Source organism: Monodelphis domestica, chromosome 2 (genome assembly GCF_027887165.1).
Source record: "Monodelphis domestica isolate mMonDom1 chromosome 2, mMonDom1.pri, whole genome shotgun sequence".
NCBI classification, from domain to species: Eukaryota; Metazoa; Chordata; class Mammalia; order Didelphimorphia; family Didelphidae; genus Monodelphis; species Monodelphis domestica.
Window position 1 is genome coordinate 430,528,513 of NC_077228.1, and position 15,200 is coordinate 430,543,712.

The 15,200-nt window shown below is 38.9% G+C and overlaps 1 protein-coding gene across 4 annotated transcripts in view; it reads left to right on the forward strand.

Moving 5' to 3' along the window:
* MTHFD1L (methylenetetrahydrofolate dehydrogenase (NADP+ dependent) 1 like) overlaps positions 1 to 15,200 on the forward strand; it is a 293,067-nt gene that overhangs the window by 28,660 nt on the left and 249,207 nt on the right. For all 4 annotated transcript variants that reach the window (XM_007484726.3, XM_007484725.2, XM_056818928.1 and 1 more), the window contains exons 6-7: positions 1,037 to 1,137; positions 3,064 to 3,200. In XM_007484726.3, the coding sequence (XP_007484788.1) occupies positions 1,037 to 1,137; positions 3,064 to 3,200 (238 nt within the window). The remainder of the gene's footprint in view (positions 1 to 1,036; positions 1,138 to 3,063; positions 3,201 to 15,200) is intronic.

Sequence of the window (15,200 nt, forward strand, 5' to 3'; positions counted from 1 at the left end):
TGCATTAATACAAACCATTTCATAAACACTGATCATCTTTCTAGAATTTTAAATCTTCCCTCATTTCAGTTATTGTTTTTTGGCTCTCTGTATACTGTATATGTCTAAATAGGCTAATTCCCAAAGATTTGATGATTATCTCTGTAAATGGAATTTCTGTTACCATTTCTTATTATTACTAATATGAAGTCCTGGGCAAGTCACTTAACCCTGTTTGCCTCAGTTTCTCCATCTGTCAAATGAGCTGGAGAAGGAAATGACTAGCCATTGTAGTATCTTTATTCTTTATTAATATGCTTTAGCCTTGATGGCTGAGAACTTCTAAACCATCTAAACTTATCACCTTCAGTGATTGGTTTCACAGTTTTCCAAATCAAGTGGCAAAATAGTTAAGATTCTTTTTTTTAAATAATGTAGTTATTTTGTAAATAGTCTATACAGAGATCATCAACTCATATTAGCAGTTTTAGAGAGTTTGGGTATGCTTTGAGCTGGATTTGAATTGACAAAGAAATTAAGCTAAGCATCCCCTCCTCCTGGTGTAAGTCATTTCTTTTCTGGTACCAAAAGATCATAACTTCAGAGCCCTAGAACTGGGAGGAACCTTAAAATTACATTGTCCTTATTCTACAGTTGAGGGAACAGAAGTTTGGTGACTTGCCAAAGATATAGACAGAGAGAAGTCACAGAAATGGGATATACCTGGAGGTGAATGTATAAGTTTGGACTCTGCTAGGGTGTCTAAAGGTGAGCTGGTTAGCAAGTACATTTGAGGACTAGGCTTGATGCATGAATTTAAGGCCTGAAGACTAAATTTGTAACTTCCATTGCTATTTTCTGGTTAGCCTGTGGGGGTCAGAGTGAAGATTCTTCCAGCAATGTAATTACAAAATAAATTTATTTAATTTTCTGCTCACTTTTTATCTTATTTGTAATCATTCAGTGTATCAGGCACTGACTTTTATTTCCTTTGAACTTCTTCATGTTGAATATGTACTACCATTTCATTTACATGTTTCCTTGTTTTATGCCTCAGGGTGACAGATGTAAACCTGGGAAAGTTGGTAAGAGGAGATGCCCATGAGTGTTTTGTTTCACCTACTGCCAGAGCTGTGATTGAACTTCTTGAGAAATCAGGTAATAGCAAAAGTGATCATTCTAATGACTGTCATTTATGTAGTGCTGAAGGAAGGAGGGATGAAGGAAAGGAGGAAGATAGAAGGGACATAGGAAGGAAATTTACTTACTGCCCTGTGGTTGGTTACCCAATTAAATAGTTGCCCGTGCTGGTACTCAAGGCTTTCCCACTCCAAATCCTAGTATTCTTTCCTATAATGGTCTTTTATAAAAAGTTATCCAAGACAATGTTTATATATTTTGAAAGGTTACCTTTTTGTGGATTCTAATTGAAATCTAAAAATAACACTTATTTTTCTCCAAAAATAATTTTAAGCTTCTTTGGGGGTGGGGGGAGGTGACAGAAATTATAATTATCCATTCTTGGCTGATCTTTATACCTGGATTGGTTATATTACCATAAAAAAGGAATAGGAATAAAGCTGAAAGATAAACATGCCTTCAGATATATTTTTAAATTTCTTCCCAGAAGCAGTCAGAGCAGATATGCTGAAGAACAGTGCTTTAAATTTTAGTGTCTTTAAAATCCACTATCTTATGTTTGCCTCATTTTCTTCATCTATAAAGCCAGCAAACTGCTCTGGTATCTCTGCCCCAAAAACCCCAGTGAGATCACAAAGGGATTGATATAACTGAACAAATCTTGTGCTAATTAATTAGAAAGATGATCTTAAATAAGTGTAAGTTTCTGGAATTATAGCACTAGATATTTTCATGGGAGAAAACTAAGGCCCATAGAGGAAAAGTGTGACCCCCCCAAGGTCATACAACTAGTTCTTAGTAGAGCTTAGACTAGCACCCACCTCTGTTCTGACTCTTTCCTTTCTGCTGCATTAGAAGTTCTAGTTTATTTATGTCGATGAATGGGAACTTAGAGGAGCTTTTTCAGTGAGCAGTTTCATTTCAAGCAGTATTATCATTTAAGGATTCTTTTCAGATTTATCCCCTTGGCCTTGAACTCTATCTGTTAGATAAAGATATTCATATTCTCTGCTTCACAACTGTTCAATTTAAGGAATAAATGATTATTGGATATTTCGTGTATTGAATATGCCACTTAATCAGAACTTACATAAAATCTTGATTAACTGGAACTCAAAAAAATTTTATTTTAAACAGTCTACTTTTAGAAGGAAAAAAGAAAATAGAAAAATGGCAACAATGCAAGATTGTGTTGGTCATGTCATAAAGAATCAAATTTCCAGGGTTTTTCATAAGGTCATTTTCTACTGAAAGCTCATTTCCTATACTATCTATATGACTCTGCTCATATGTACTAATCAGAAGGATCACTCCAAGGTACTACAAGAGACTTCATTTTTTGTTTTTTAAAAAGAAGAGGATTATGTTCTATAAATTCTTCTTGCATTTTTTTTATGAGCATAGAGGATATCAATAAGAAAATGTGTGTTCAGAAAAGCAAGGATAACAAGGACAAACCAATGTTTCTCCAGTACCTACACATTGTGGAAAAAAGATAGTAAAGGAAAGCCTCCTTCATATTTGGTAGATCTTTTTTTGGAGAATCTGTGGGAAAAGTTCATTCCCTCAGAACAGCCTGTTCCCTGAGGAAGCATTCTGGGAGAGATTGCTCTCATTCTGCCTCCATCATAAATTAGTCCCAACTGGCTTAATTAGTGTTAAAAGTGGGGCCTTCAGAGAGCCAGGTTTAGAGAAGGGAGATCCTGGGTTCAATTCTGACCACAAACACTTCCCAGTTCTGGATTCCTCAACAAGTCACAGAACGTAGGTACCCCTGACTGCTCTTCTGCTGTGGCATTACTATGTAGTATGATTCTAAGACAAAAGATATGGGGTTTTTAAAAAGTGGAGCTTTTATTTTTTTATATCTAAAACTCCTAAAAAAGGCCGGAAGACACAATGGTAATGTAGACTGGGGATTTTTGTTGTTGTTGTTGTTGTCAGATTTCATCTTAGATGGGAAAAAGGTTTTGGTGGTAGGAGCCCATGGTCCTTTGGAAGCTGCCCTGCAGTGCCTGTTCCAGAGGAAGGGAGCCATGACCATGATCTGCCCCTGGGAAACTCCTCAGCTTCAAAGCAAGGTAAATCGCCAGATCCCTTATCCTCCAATATGTCCTGCCTTCCATCTCCATGTTCTCAATATGCAATGGCCCTTTGCTTGTTGATTCCTTTAAAATCCAACCAAAATGCTGCCTACTTTATGAAGCCTTTCCTGACTCCTCCCCTTAGGGATGACTATTTATCATTCACATAACTCTTTGTACTGAATCTTGTCAATGCATTTACAATTATCCTACTTCCCTGTATTTATGTTAGAAAATGGATGGCTATAATGTGTCTCAGCCATGCTCATCATCTCTAGCTGGTTCTGATCTTTAGATCACAGTCATGTTTTTCAAGTTATAATAGTTTAATCGAGGATGTAATTTACACACAGTTTTTCTGTTACTGAAATACATCCAAGACAGCAGATTATCTAAGTGCATTTTATTCCATTAAAAAGAGAATAATTATCCTGTCTTGGAGTGTCTAGACTCTAAGTAATCATCATGCATTTATTATTAAATGTCTGTACTGGATGTCCAACTATTGTTCTCATGATTGACCAGTCTAAGATAAAGCCTGATCTGATTGATTATGGGGCCAGTGGTCTGTAGTATGCTTTTCTGTCAGGCTTGGGCCATTATATATTAGAGCAAGAGGGACATAGCAGCCTGTTCTCTCCTCCTCTTACACTTCCCACCTGTCCCAGGCTAGACTTCAAGACCATTCTATCCAACTCAAAGTGTCAGTACATGGGCCAAGTTCCTCTCCTCTCAGGAATATCCTGGTTCTTTGTTCCATTCCTTCTTCCTTTCTTTCCCAACAATCGATCTTTGTTTGTTTGTTTTTTTTCAATTTTTAAAAATTATATACTTAGTAACCACCTTCACCAACCAAAAAAAATTTTTTTAAATAAACAAATGCATAAAAAATTATGTGCAAAATAAATTCCACATTGTAAACTATTTATTTAAAAATATGTAAATTATGTGTGTGTTGATATTGTCGACTAGAAAAAACACAGAACTATTAAATAGTCAAAATCACTCTTTAATCAAGGGAAAAGGGGTTAGCCCTACTAATGCGACAAAGAGCTGCTTCCCATGACTGCACAGAGTCAAGACACCCTGGTCACTAACCCGAGAGTGCCCACCGACTCAGGATGGACTCCAAGGAACAAAAGAACTTGGGGAGCCTATATACCACTCTAGATGACCTGGGGGCTTTAGGATTAGAGGGACAGTTGATTGACTTTACAATGGTGAGAAAGGAAAATGAGGAGTTCCAGACAGGAATAATTGTGAGGGGCTGATGCCCTACAGTGGACACAAAAGGGAAAGACTCAGCCCAGGGCTGGGTCACCTTGGTCATGGAGCTTAGTCTAGGGGTAGAAACCATTGGGACAAAAGGGATGCTTAATATTGGATGGGATTAGCTGTTCCAACCCAAACTACCAGAAAGTTCACTATCTGGTGAAGAGGAACCTTCCCTCAGGGGGAAACCTCTCCTGTGACAAGGTCAAAACCTGGGGTTTCTACACTCAAACTAAATAAACTGGGGATCTCTATATTTCCATGTTGACAATATAAATATCCTCTGCTTTTGAGTTTTCCTTGAATTTATTTTACTTTGATATTTTTTCTCAAGTTATTTTGTCAATACAAACAAAGCTTCCATGAATATTTTCATATAAATACAGCCTTTTATCCTCTTAATAATACACTTGGGGCCAAATCCTAGTGATTTTTAGGACAATGAGCATGAACTGCTTTAGAGCTCTTAATGTGTATCTCCATATTGTTTTCTAAAAAACAATTCACAGCTATTCCTGCAATGTAATATTGGGCCTGTTTCCCCATATTCCTGTCATTTAATTTAATCACTTTAACCCATATGCTTCTCATTCAAAAATACTTTACCAGGGCCACATTTAAATATATTGGTCCTTGGGCAGTAGATAGAATCTATTGCCAGGACCATACTCTTTCCAAAACCAAATCTTTCCAGTTTGGTCATATCGATTAGAACTTTTGTTCCAATGCCACAGTCTCTTGGGGATATAGTATTACCTCTATAGTATAAGTATTAAAGTGAGACTTTGCAAAATACTTGTGCTCTGTAAACCATTGTTGTTCTACCAGAAACCATGTTTAGATTATGTGTGTGTTCAGAGTTTAGATCTACTGATTATATCCATTTAGCCCTATCTCAGTCAGAGATCATGACTTTTACCCCTGCCTTGTCTGGATCAGTTGAAGCGTGGTATATTCTGCTCCAGCCCCTTACCTCCATTCCAAGTGTGTCTCTCATTTTCAGTATATTTCTTATAAACAACAAATTGTCAGATCCTGGTCTTTGATCCTTTCTGTATTCCATTTTCTTCCCTCAGGTGAATTCATCCCACTTACACTCAATGTCATACTGTGCATTTCCATCCACTTCATTCCTCCTCACTGTTTGTTCCCCTCTTCCTTTCTTTCTGCCACATCCCTCCTCAGACATCCAATTTTTTTAACCAGTTCCTCTCCAGTTCATACACATTCCCCCAAATCCTCCCTTATCTTCTCCCCTTGCCCTCCTAGTTCCAAATTAGCACAGCTTTTCAAAGGTCCCTCCTTTGTCCCTTTCCCCTTACCTTTTAAATCTTATTTTATCGACCTTTCCAAAAGTACTATGTCCTCTGTGGAAAGGAAAACTGAATCAAGCTCTGGGCCTCCTACTTTTTTTTTTTTTTAACCCTTACCTTCCATCTTGTAGTCAATTCTGTGTATTGGCTCCAGGGCAGAAGAGTGGGAAGGGCTAGGCAATGGGGGTTAAGTGACTTGCCCAGGGTCACACAACTGGGAAGTGTCTGAGGCCAGATTTGAACCTAGCACCTCCCATCTCTAGGTCTGACTGTCAATCCATGAGCCACCCAGTTGTCCCTTCCTACTTCTTAATATGGGTTTGATTCTAAAATTCCCTCTCTATCTTGTTTGAGTCCCTCCCTATCCCCTTACCTTATCTCCCTATTTCCCAATATATACTCCCCTCTAGGTCTTATCCCCTTGCCTTCCTTTCTCTTAACTCACCCTTCCTTCTCTTTATTCTCTCAGTCCCCCAAAGGGGCTCCCAGTCCCACCCTTATCCCATCTCCCTTCCCTCTCATTTCTCTGTATATTAAGAAGATTTTTACCCTTGTAATTTTGTATTCTCCCTTTATCACAGGTTTGATGATAGTAGCATTCTTCTAGTACTACCAGCCCTCCACCCACTCCTCCCTTTCTCCTTGGCAGTTCTTCACTCATTCCTAGATAGCCATTCCACCCTACCTCTTCCTAGTCTTTTTCACTGTCATTTCAGCTCATTCCATTCCATTTACCTCAACCTTGAGTGTTCCAACCATATATGCCCCTTCAAAATACTCAGGTAATGATGCCATTCCCAGGGGCCAATATGACATTTTCCATATTGGAGCCAAACATTTTGACCTTTTGGGTTGCTTATGATTCGTTTTTTATTACCCTTGTATTCATGTTACAGATTTTCTGCTGAGATCTGAGCTTTAGGAATAGTTGAAATTCCTTTAGTTCTTTAAATATCTATTTTTTTACCTTTTATAATTATGCTCATCTTTGCTTGATGTTATTCTTGGTTGTAAGCCCAGTTCTTTTGCTCTACAAAATGCTGTGTTCCATGTCCTGCATTCTTTTAATGCTGGGGCTGCTAAATATTGTATTATTCTAACTGTGACTCCTCAGGATTTAAGGGTTTTTTCTTGTTGCTTGTAGTCTTTTCTCCTTAAACTAGGAGCTACAGAACTTAGTAATGATGTTCCTGTGTATTTTCATCTTTAGGTCTCTTTGAGGTGGTTATTGGGGGATTCTTTCCATTTCTGTTTTAGCCTCTGATTCTAGAATTTCTGGGCAATTTTCCTTGATGATTCCTTGGAGTATGGGAATCTAAACTTTTTTTTAAAAACCCTTACCTTCCATCTTAGAATCAATGCTCTGTATTGTTTCTAAGGCAGAAGAGCAATAAGGGCTAGGGAATGGGGGTGAATTGACTTGCCCAGGGTCACACAGATAGGAAATATCTGAGACCAGATTTGAACCTAGGACCTCTTTACTCTCAGCCTGACTCTCAATCCAATGAGCCACCTAGCTGCCCCCTAAACTCTTTTTTGATAATAACTTTCTAAGACTCCAGTTATTCTTACAATATTTCTCCTTGAACTATTCTCTAGATCACTTTTTGTGATAAGATTTTTCATATTCTCTCCTATCATTTCATTCTTATGATTTTGCTTTATTATTTCTTGTTGTCTTAGGAAATCGTTGCAAGTTCCTGGATTTATTTTTCAATTTGGGTGATCTTTCCTAATTTTCTTGGTTTTCTTGCATTGCTCTTATTTTTTTCCCTTAATTTTTCCTCAGTTTTTTTCCTTTGGTTTTTAAGATCTTTTTAAAGCTCTTTCAAAAGTTCCTTTTGAGCTTGTGGCCATTTGTTGTATTGCTTTGTTATTTTTAAAGTAGCTATTTTTGCTTCACTGTCCTCCAAGTTTGAGCCTGGACTTCTTTCCCTATAATAGCTATCAATAGTTGGGTTCTTTCTCTCTTGTTTGCTCATTTTTATTTATTTATTTTTAAAATCTGTATTGGATAAGCCAGCTTTTTACTGGGAGTCCCAGGGTTTCTAGTATGTTGAACTATATTAACTCATGTTTCAGATTTTTTGTGTGGGTTTGTTTTCCTCAGACCTATTTAGTTATTCCTGTTTTTAGAGTCCAGAGACAGGTGTATTCCCAGGCCCCTGTCGAAACCCTAGTTGATGATTGATTGCAGTGCTCCAACCAGAGCCCATGGCAGTTCTGCCATTGCAACTACAAGCAAACAGTTCACCTTCCCCTGTGGCAACAGCAGGAACTCCATTCTCCTGGGAGTGACCACAGTTAATGGGGACCCAGTCCCTTAGCAACCACACTTTTTGGTGCAGCCTTTTTCTTTACTCCTCCTGTCCTTCTGCTGCATCCTAGACTAGAGCAGGTGTACAGGCTGTGTTCCTCAGATCTCCAAAGGCCCTCCAGGGCCTTTGTTCCTGCCTGTTGGGGTTGGCACCCATAGACTCTGTGGTGTTCCCTCCCTCAATTTCCAGCTGAAGGCAGCAAGGGTCTTGGGACCTGAGGGTGCAGCAGACATGGCTGCTCCCAGGGCCCTCCACCTAAGAGTTCCAGTGGCATCCTCCAAACTCGAACTGAGGGTGAGGCAGGGAAGGGGGTTGGAGAGGGAGAGAAGGAGAGACTCAGCAAACAAGGTGAGGTTACCAATCTTGCTCCCAGGGTCTAACTTGTTCATTCCATTCTTTTTGTTCTGTTCCTTCCCCCAGGGTTTAGGATGGTGGGATTGAAGCCAGGAAAGTCAGAAACCTTTCTCCCTAATTATCCCTGGCTGTTCAGCTTCTCTCTTGGCACCTCTCTGTTTTTGCTGCTTTTAGCTTTGATTCTGTGGAGTTATTTTTGATTGTTTGTGGGTGGGTATTAGGAGGGTGAGGAAGCTTCAAACCCTACTCTGCCTTCTTCCCATCATCCCTCCCCTACAATCTTAAGCCTTCATTGAATTGAGAAATAGATGGACTTTTGGAAGAAGTTTGCCTAGAACTTACCACTCTTCTCTCTTAGAATTGACATTTAGGATCTATTCTATGATAGCAGGTAAGGTTTTGTTTTGTTTTGTTTTTTTAATCCCTTCCTTTCCATCTTAGAATCAATATGATGTATTGGTTTCAAGGCAGAAGAGAAATAAGGGCTAGTCAGTGAGGTTAAATGACTTGCCCAAAGAAGTAAGGGTTTAAAATAAAATACATAAGGGTTGTATCTTAAGGATCTCTTCACAGAAATGAAATTCTAGATCAGTTAATGGTTGGACTTGTCCAACGGTTCTTAACCATTTTGTGGCATAGATTTCTTTGCCTAAAGTGAAGCCACTGATAGACCTGTTCTCAGAAGAGTGCTTTTAAATGCATAAAATAAAATACATAGAATTATATATTTTAGTTCTATATTTCAATTTTGCTGAAATAATTATAAAATATACTTAAATTATATTGAGTTATAAAATATTTTTAAAATCAAATGATATAGAGTAATATGAAATCTTTTGAAGCATTAAATAACAAGACTACAATATCAACAGTCTGATAATTGCAGTCATCTCAAAATAGTTATAAGCACATATTATTTCAAACCGTAAATTTGAAAATGATAGAAAATTTTCTATCATTGACAAGGTCATGAGGTCCATTAATACTACTGTGGTTTTTTGTCTACCTTTCTAATCGAAGAAGTTATTTTTCAATTAGAAGTTAGTGAAAATAAATGCCATTTTCCCCCATCCTCCCAACTCCAAAGGACTTTTAAGATCTATCCATAGATTTCTTGGGGATATCTGGGCCCCAGTCTAAAAACCCTTGAACTAGATGACCCCGAAGGTTACAGCTTGGAGAGCCGTGAAGATGCCAATTTGCAGGATAGGCTGATGTAGTCATAAAAGCTTTCTGATTTTTGAACTTGAAGACTTTAGCCACTTTCCCAGAGATGACCACAAGGTGGCAGCCAATTCATGAAAATGCAAATACAATCCACCATCATTTAGAGCTAAGTATTTTGGGTTCAGAAGCTCAGTGAAAAAGGAAAACAAAATATGCCTTGAACTGACCAGCTGTGGTGAGAAAAGAAAATACCTCTACTGGCAACTGAATGTTTTCACAGCTGCCAGATGCTTTTGCTGTCTGATTTTTATTTTTGAAACAATATGGCATTTTAAAGTCCTTTTTACTTGGTACATGAATCCCATTCCCCTGATCTTTTATTTTTAATTGAATCTTAATAGTGAAAAAGGGCATTGTCACTTTTTTTTTAAGTCTCCTAATGTCTGAATTTTTCAAAATAAACAATGTTGAGATTTTTACATAGGAAGCATGTGAATCTGGATATATGTTACACATGTTCTTGTTCAGAGCCAGTATAGAAACATTTGAGTATCCCTGGATCTTCCCTTTAGGGTGTCATGAATCCTATATATGCAAGCCACTACCCCTCATTACTTCCTACAGCAATGTCTTTTACTTTGTACTGCCAAAAAATAGTATGAGGTTCTACACATTTGTCTTCAAAATTTCACTTTGGCTCTGGGATATGGTATGGTTTGATTTCCTCTCCTTGGCCTCCGTACTTGTACAGGCTAATCTCTTGCCAGAATCCAAAAACACAAGCCTTTTTTAGCTGTGACTTAAGCAGATCCTGATTATGCCATACATAGGCTCCAGGGTCTCTTTTTGCTTTGCCTTTCTTGGCACTTGATTTTGGACACCATTTCCCTCATATTTCTGCCAGAATGATAAAACTTACATTAATGCAGGTTTACAAAATGCTTTCTCTGTAAGTGTTCTTATTTCCCATTTTTATGGATGAGGAAAATCAAGGCCTAGAGAGGACTGATTCCCTAGTGGAGCTCAAACTGGTTAGAGTGCCAGGCCTGGACTTGGAAGGACCAAAGTTCAAATTTGTCCCCAGACATTTCCTAAATATGTGACCTTGAATCACTTAACCCCCATTGCCTAACCCTTGTGCTTTTCCATCTCAGACTAGATGCTACCCCAGAAGGGAAAGAAGGTTTTTTTTTTAAAAAGTGGTTATTTATAACTGGCACCATTCTAGGCACAACTGTGAAACATTTAGTCAGGATTTCATGTGGCTTAAATTTAGGGGAGGGGACAAAAGAGAAATGAGTCATGATTCACACCCAAATATTCTTTTTTTTAAAGGATTAGTTCTCCCAGTGCCTCACCCTGTAGTAAAAATACTTAATAAATGCTTGCCCCACCCCATTTCCTAAAATATACCCAATTAAGGTAAGTCCAGCAAATTGACTGCCCAAAACTGATAAGTCTAACTGATAACTCATGCCCTGGGAATTTCTGTTAAATTTCATGTATTTGTAAGAGCTTGTACTTTATTGTTATGTACCCGACCCTCTCTATTGAGTGGGCCAAGAATAATAAATAGCTTTTCAGGTTTGCAAAGTGCTTTACATAAAGGACCCGTAAGTTAATGACTATTACAGGCTGGGAGAGAGTGACTACCCCACTAGGAAGCAAGGCTGGGAGAATTAAAGAGACTTACCCAGGGTCCTTCGGCCGGTAAATATCAGAAAAGCTCGAGCCTTCCTACCGCCTTCCTCTGATACACCAACCACAGGTGTGAAACCTGCTAGTCCTCGGTGGAAAGTATTTCACCAGCTAAATAAAAATATAGCACGACGTAGATAACGTTAACGTGTGCTTTTCTGGATCACCGCGGGGCCCTGTCTAGTGTTTGGTGGCCCTGCTTTGTTACCGCCACAATGCGAGCCGCGTCCTTACTCTCCGGATAAATCTAGCCATTACTCCCTATTCTCATTGAATAAGCAGGGTCCGAAGGGCCCAAGTAAACGACGTTTACTTTTTAGGATTCTTTTTTTTTTTAACCTGTAGCTTGAGGGAGGGAGCCGGCCAGCTCCTGTGTGGTCCTGTATTGGGGAACGTGAGCCAAATGGGAAACTTCATCTTTAATCCATCCCCGTGTTTATTCTCCCCCCTTTGTGAGCCCCGTGTACCGGGAGCTCACCATTTAAAGCCTTTTCCTTTTTCTTTTTAAATAGAGATCCCCGTGGAGTCGGATCTGTAGTCATGGTGGCTTGCGTAGTTAAGAGTTCAGGGTTGAGGAATAGCCTCTGCTATTATGGAGAATTAAGAACAAACGTGAGACCGGGGCACTGACCTAGGATCTTCCTAATGCGTTCTGCCAGTAATTTCAAGAGTCGGGGAGGGCAGGCATTCACCATATACTTCCTAGAGTGGGGGGGGGGGGGGGGCGGCGGCAATCACCTTATACTTCCCAGAGTGAGGGAGGGGGAGTCCCGGGCCGCCTGCCAATTTAGCCTTATGCAGAAGAGCTCTGATTGGGAGGTTCTGAAGCCAAAGCCCCAGCCTTGACCTAAGGCTGGCGGTCTGGGGAATCTCTTACACACATCCCTTCCTGTTCTCTAGAACCCTTGTAATCTCTACGAGAATGACTGGGTGGGCCCCCAAACTAAACCTTGTTTGGGGTCCCAGAGGCTTTGCTAGAAGCCCCCCAAGAAATGGATCGATCCCAGGTCCCAATACTGTTTGACTAGCCCATGCACATTTATTGCTTGAAAAGCGACCCAGCGCCAAGCCTGGAGATAGCTGGGGAAGGGGATGTGAGCAGGCACACACCCATTCTCCTGTGGGATGAGTTTAAAGCCGGGATCTGAAGCGCAGCTGGAAGGGCCTATTTTAAAGGCTTTCCAGCTGTGACAAATCAGGTAAATCCCAACTGTGTGTAGAAGAAATAGGCCAGAAAACAGAGGCCTGTTTGTTTTATTCTGCTTCAATGGATTTTGTCTCTCGTTTTTCCCAAACCACAAGCCCCTCAGAAAAGGCTGATTTTACCGGGAAGGTCTATCAGCATGAAGTAAAAATAAATCAGGGCCTTCACCTACAGTCAACAAGAGGGGATCTCAAGACCAAATTCTTATTGTGATGCGGTTAGGAAAAGGCTCTAAAGGAGACTTGGGAGAGTTCTCTGAGTGATTGTAGCTGTCAGCAATGTGGCATTCCTTTCCCGCTAACTTTAGATATTCCAGTGAGCCATAGGGAGATTTTATTGATCCAAAGAGTGCTTTTCCAGAGATGGGAGGTCCTGGGTTCAGATGGGACCTTGTACACTTCCTAGCTATGTCACCCTGCACAAATCACTTCACCCCCATTGCCTAGTCCTCACTGCTCTTCCTTGGAACCAATACACAGTATTAATTCTAAGACAGAAGGGAAGGGTTTTTTAAAAATGCTTTTAAAGTTAACAGTAGATTTGGTCTAATAGACATTTCCATTTGTTAAATTTCCACAACCAGGTATCCCTTCCACATGCCAGCTGTCCCCCTTGCAGGTTTGATATATCCTGGGTTGGCAAAAGGAATTAAACAGGAATTTTTAAATTTTGCAGAAGCTGCAGACAACACATGAAGGCCCACAGAAAAAGCTGAGAAACTCAGAAATGCATCCAATTATAAAATATTGGATTATATCAAAATGTTATCTTTTTTGTACCATAAATATACACAATTTCTTTTTTAAGTTAAAATATATAAAAAGCTAAACATTTGCCCTTGAGTTATAGAAGGGGTAATATCTACACTTAACCCAAATTTTACAGTAAGGTACTATAAACACACCCCAAAAGAAAAAGATAACATTCAGACTTCTCTGGTATGAAAGGAAGGCCAAAAAAATTTTACTTGGATTTTCCAGATCAAGGGTCACTGTGTCCCTAATCCCCCCACCATGTGGAAAAGATACACCCACATGCATACATATATTTTAAATGTGGATAAATGAAAGCACTGAGATAGAGACTAGAAACCAAGTGTGGAAACACCACTGTTATTTCCTATTGAAATCTTACAACTGTTATGTAAGATATTAAAAACTATAGCCTGATGGATGGGTCACCAAGCCAATAACTTAATGGCTTCTACTTATATCATTTAGTATAAACTCTGTCATTTATCTTATAGTGAAGTCTTGAGTGAGTCTTGTCTTATGTATATTGTGGAAAGGATAATGCTAACCTTAGAGGAAATGGACTGGAACCAACATGTAACCTGGCCATGTTTGTGTATCTTTGTATTTAGGTCTAATCCTCCTCCTGGAATAGCTCAACCATCATAATCTAGGTTCTGAAGCAAGTTTGATAAAGACAGTCCTTGCTACCAGGCTTTAATCCAAAAAATAGATTCCGTGCAATCAACATTTAGTAAATGTCTGCTGTGAGTAGGGTACAGTGCTAGAAATTGGTAGTGGGGGTTCATATCAGATACTCTTTTTAGGTTCAAACCTTGTATCTCTCACAAGACTAATATGTTACCTATTTATCAAGAGTTAAATAAAAGTTGGCTGTCAAGCAACACTTTTATTAAACACTTGTTATGTGCCAGTCACTAGGACAGGGACCTGAGGTACTACTATAAAAAATTAAACAATCACTAGTCAGTTTTCTAGTGTAAAAAAATAAACAAACCTAATCTTCTGTTTAAGGGAGAATTGTGGTATTCATGTATTGATACCATAGTTTCCTCCAGACCAGGGATCTACAAACGTAAGACTTTATAGCCCAGAATGATTTTTACAGTTCTTTAAAAGTTTTTATCTTATTTAGGATATAAAAAGCATTATTGGCTTTTGGGACTATAGATGCACAAGCAGGCAGTGAAGCCCTCAGGCCATGGTATGCTACCATTCTCAATCCCTGATCCCACCTCAGGTCTCTTCTTTCCCTGCTACCTGTATTTTGGCCTTTTCATTACTCTTTGAGCAAGTTTTATTTGTTAGAAAAATTAAAGGCATTAGATTCTGTAGAGTAGCAGAAAATCCTGCCTTTGCTACTTGACTAGATGGATGAGTTAGGGTAAGTCATTTTAAAAATTTATTATTATTACTTTTTGGTCGACATAAAATTTTTTTGTTGATAGGATTTGTTGATAGATACTGCTGTCAATTGTAGTTATCACAACGGAGACATTTTAATAACAAGTTTATTTTTTCCTCAGAGAATAATCCCATGGTACACAGAAACCAGTGGGTCTCAACTAATATTTTCACCAACCTTTTCTAGATTTAAGTGATATCAGTAGGATGGATACTATGGAATTTTACTGAGGGCAGAAAGGAAAGATAAAGATTTCCATATCAAAGAACCAATTGCCGAAGGTGAAGATCTATGTCAGGCAAAGGAATAAACTGATCAGTAAGCATTAGATGATTTAATACTAGAATTTTCAGACTAACCATGAACGATAAAACTATAGCTAGTGATCAGAAATACTCATTGGAAGTAAATCGAGGCAATAAAGCTGAGCCAGAAATTCTTCTGTCACTTACCAGTTAATCAATTAAGCTAAATTGTAATGCCTCAGCTAAATTCTGCAAACTCTGGCTGTTGA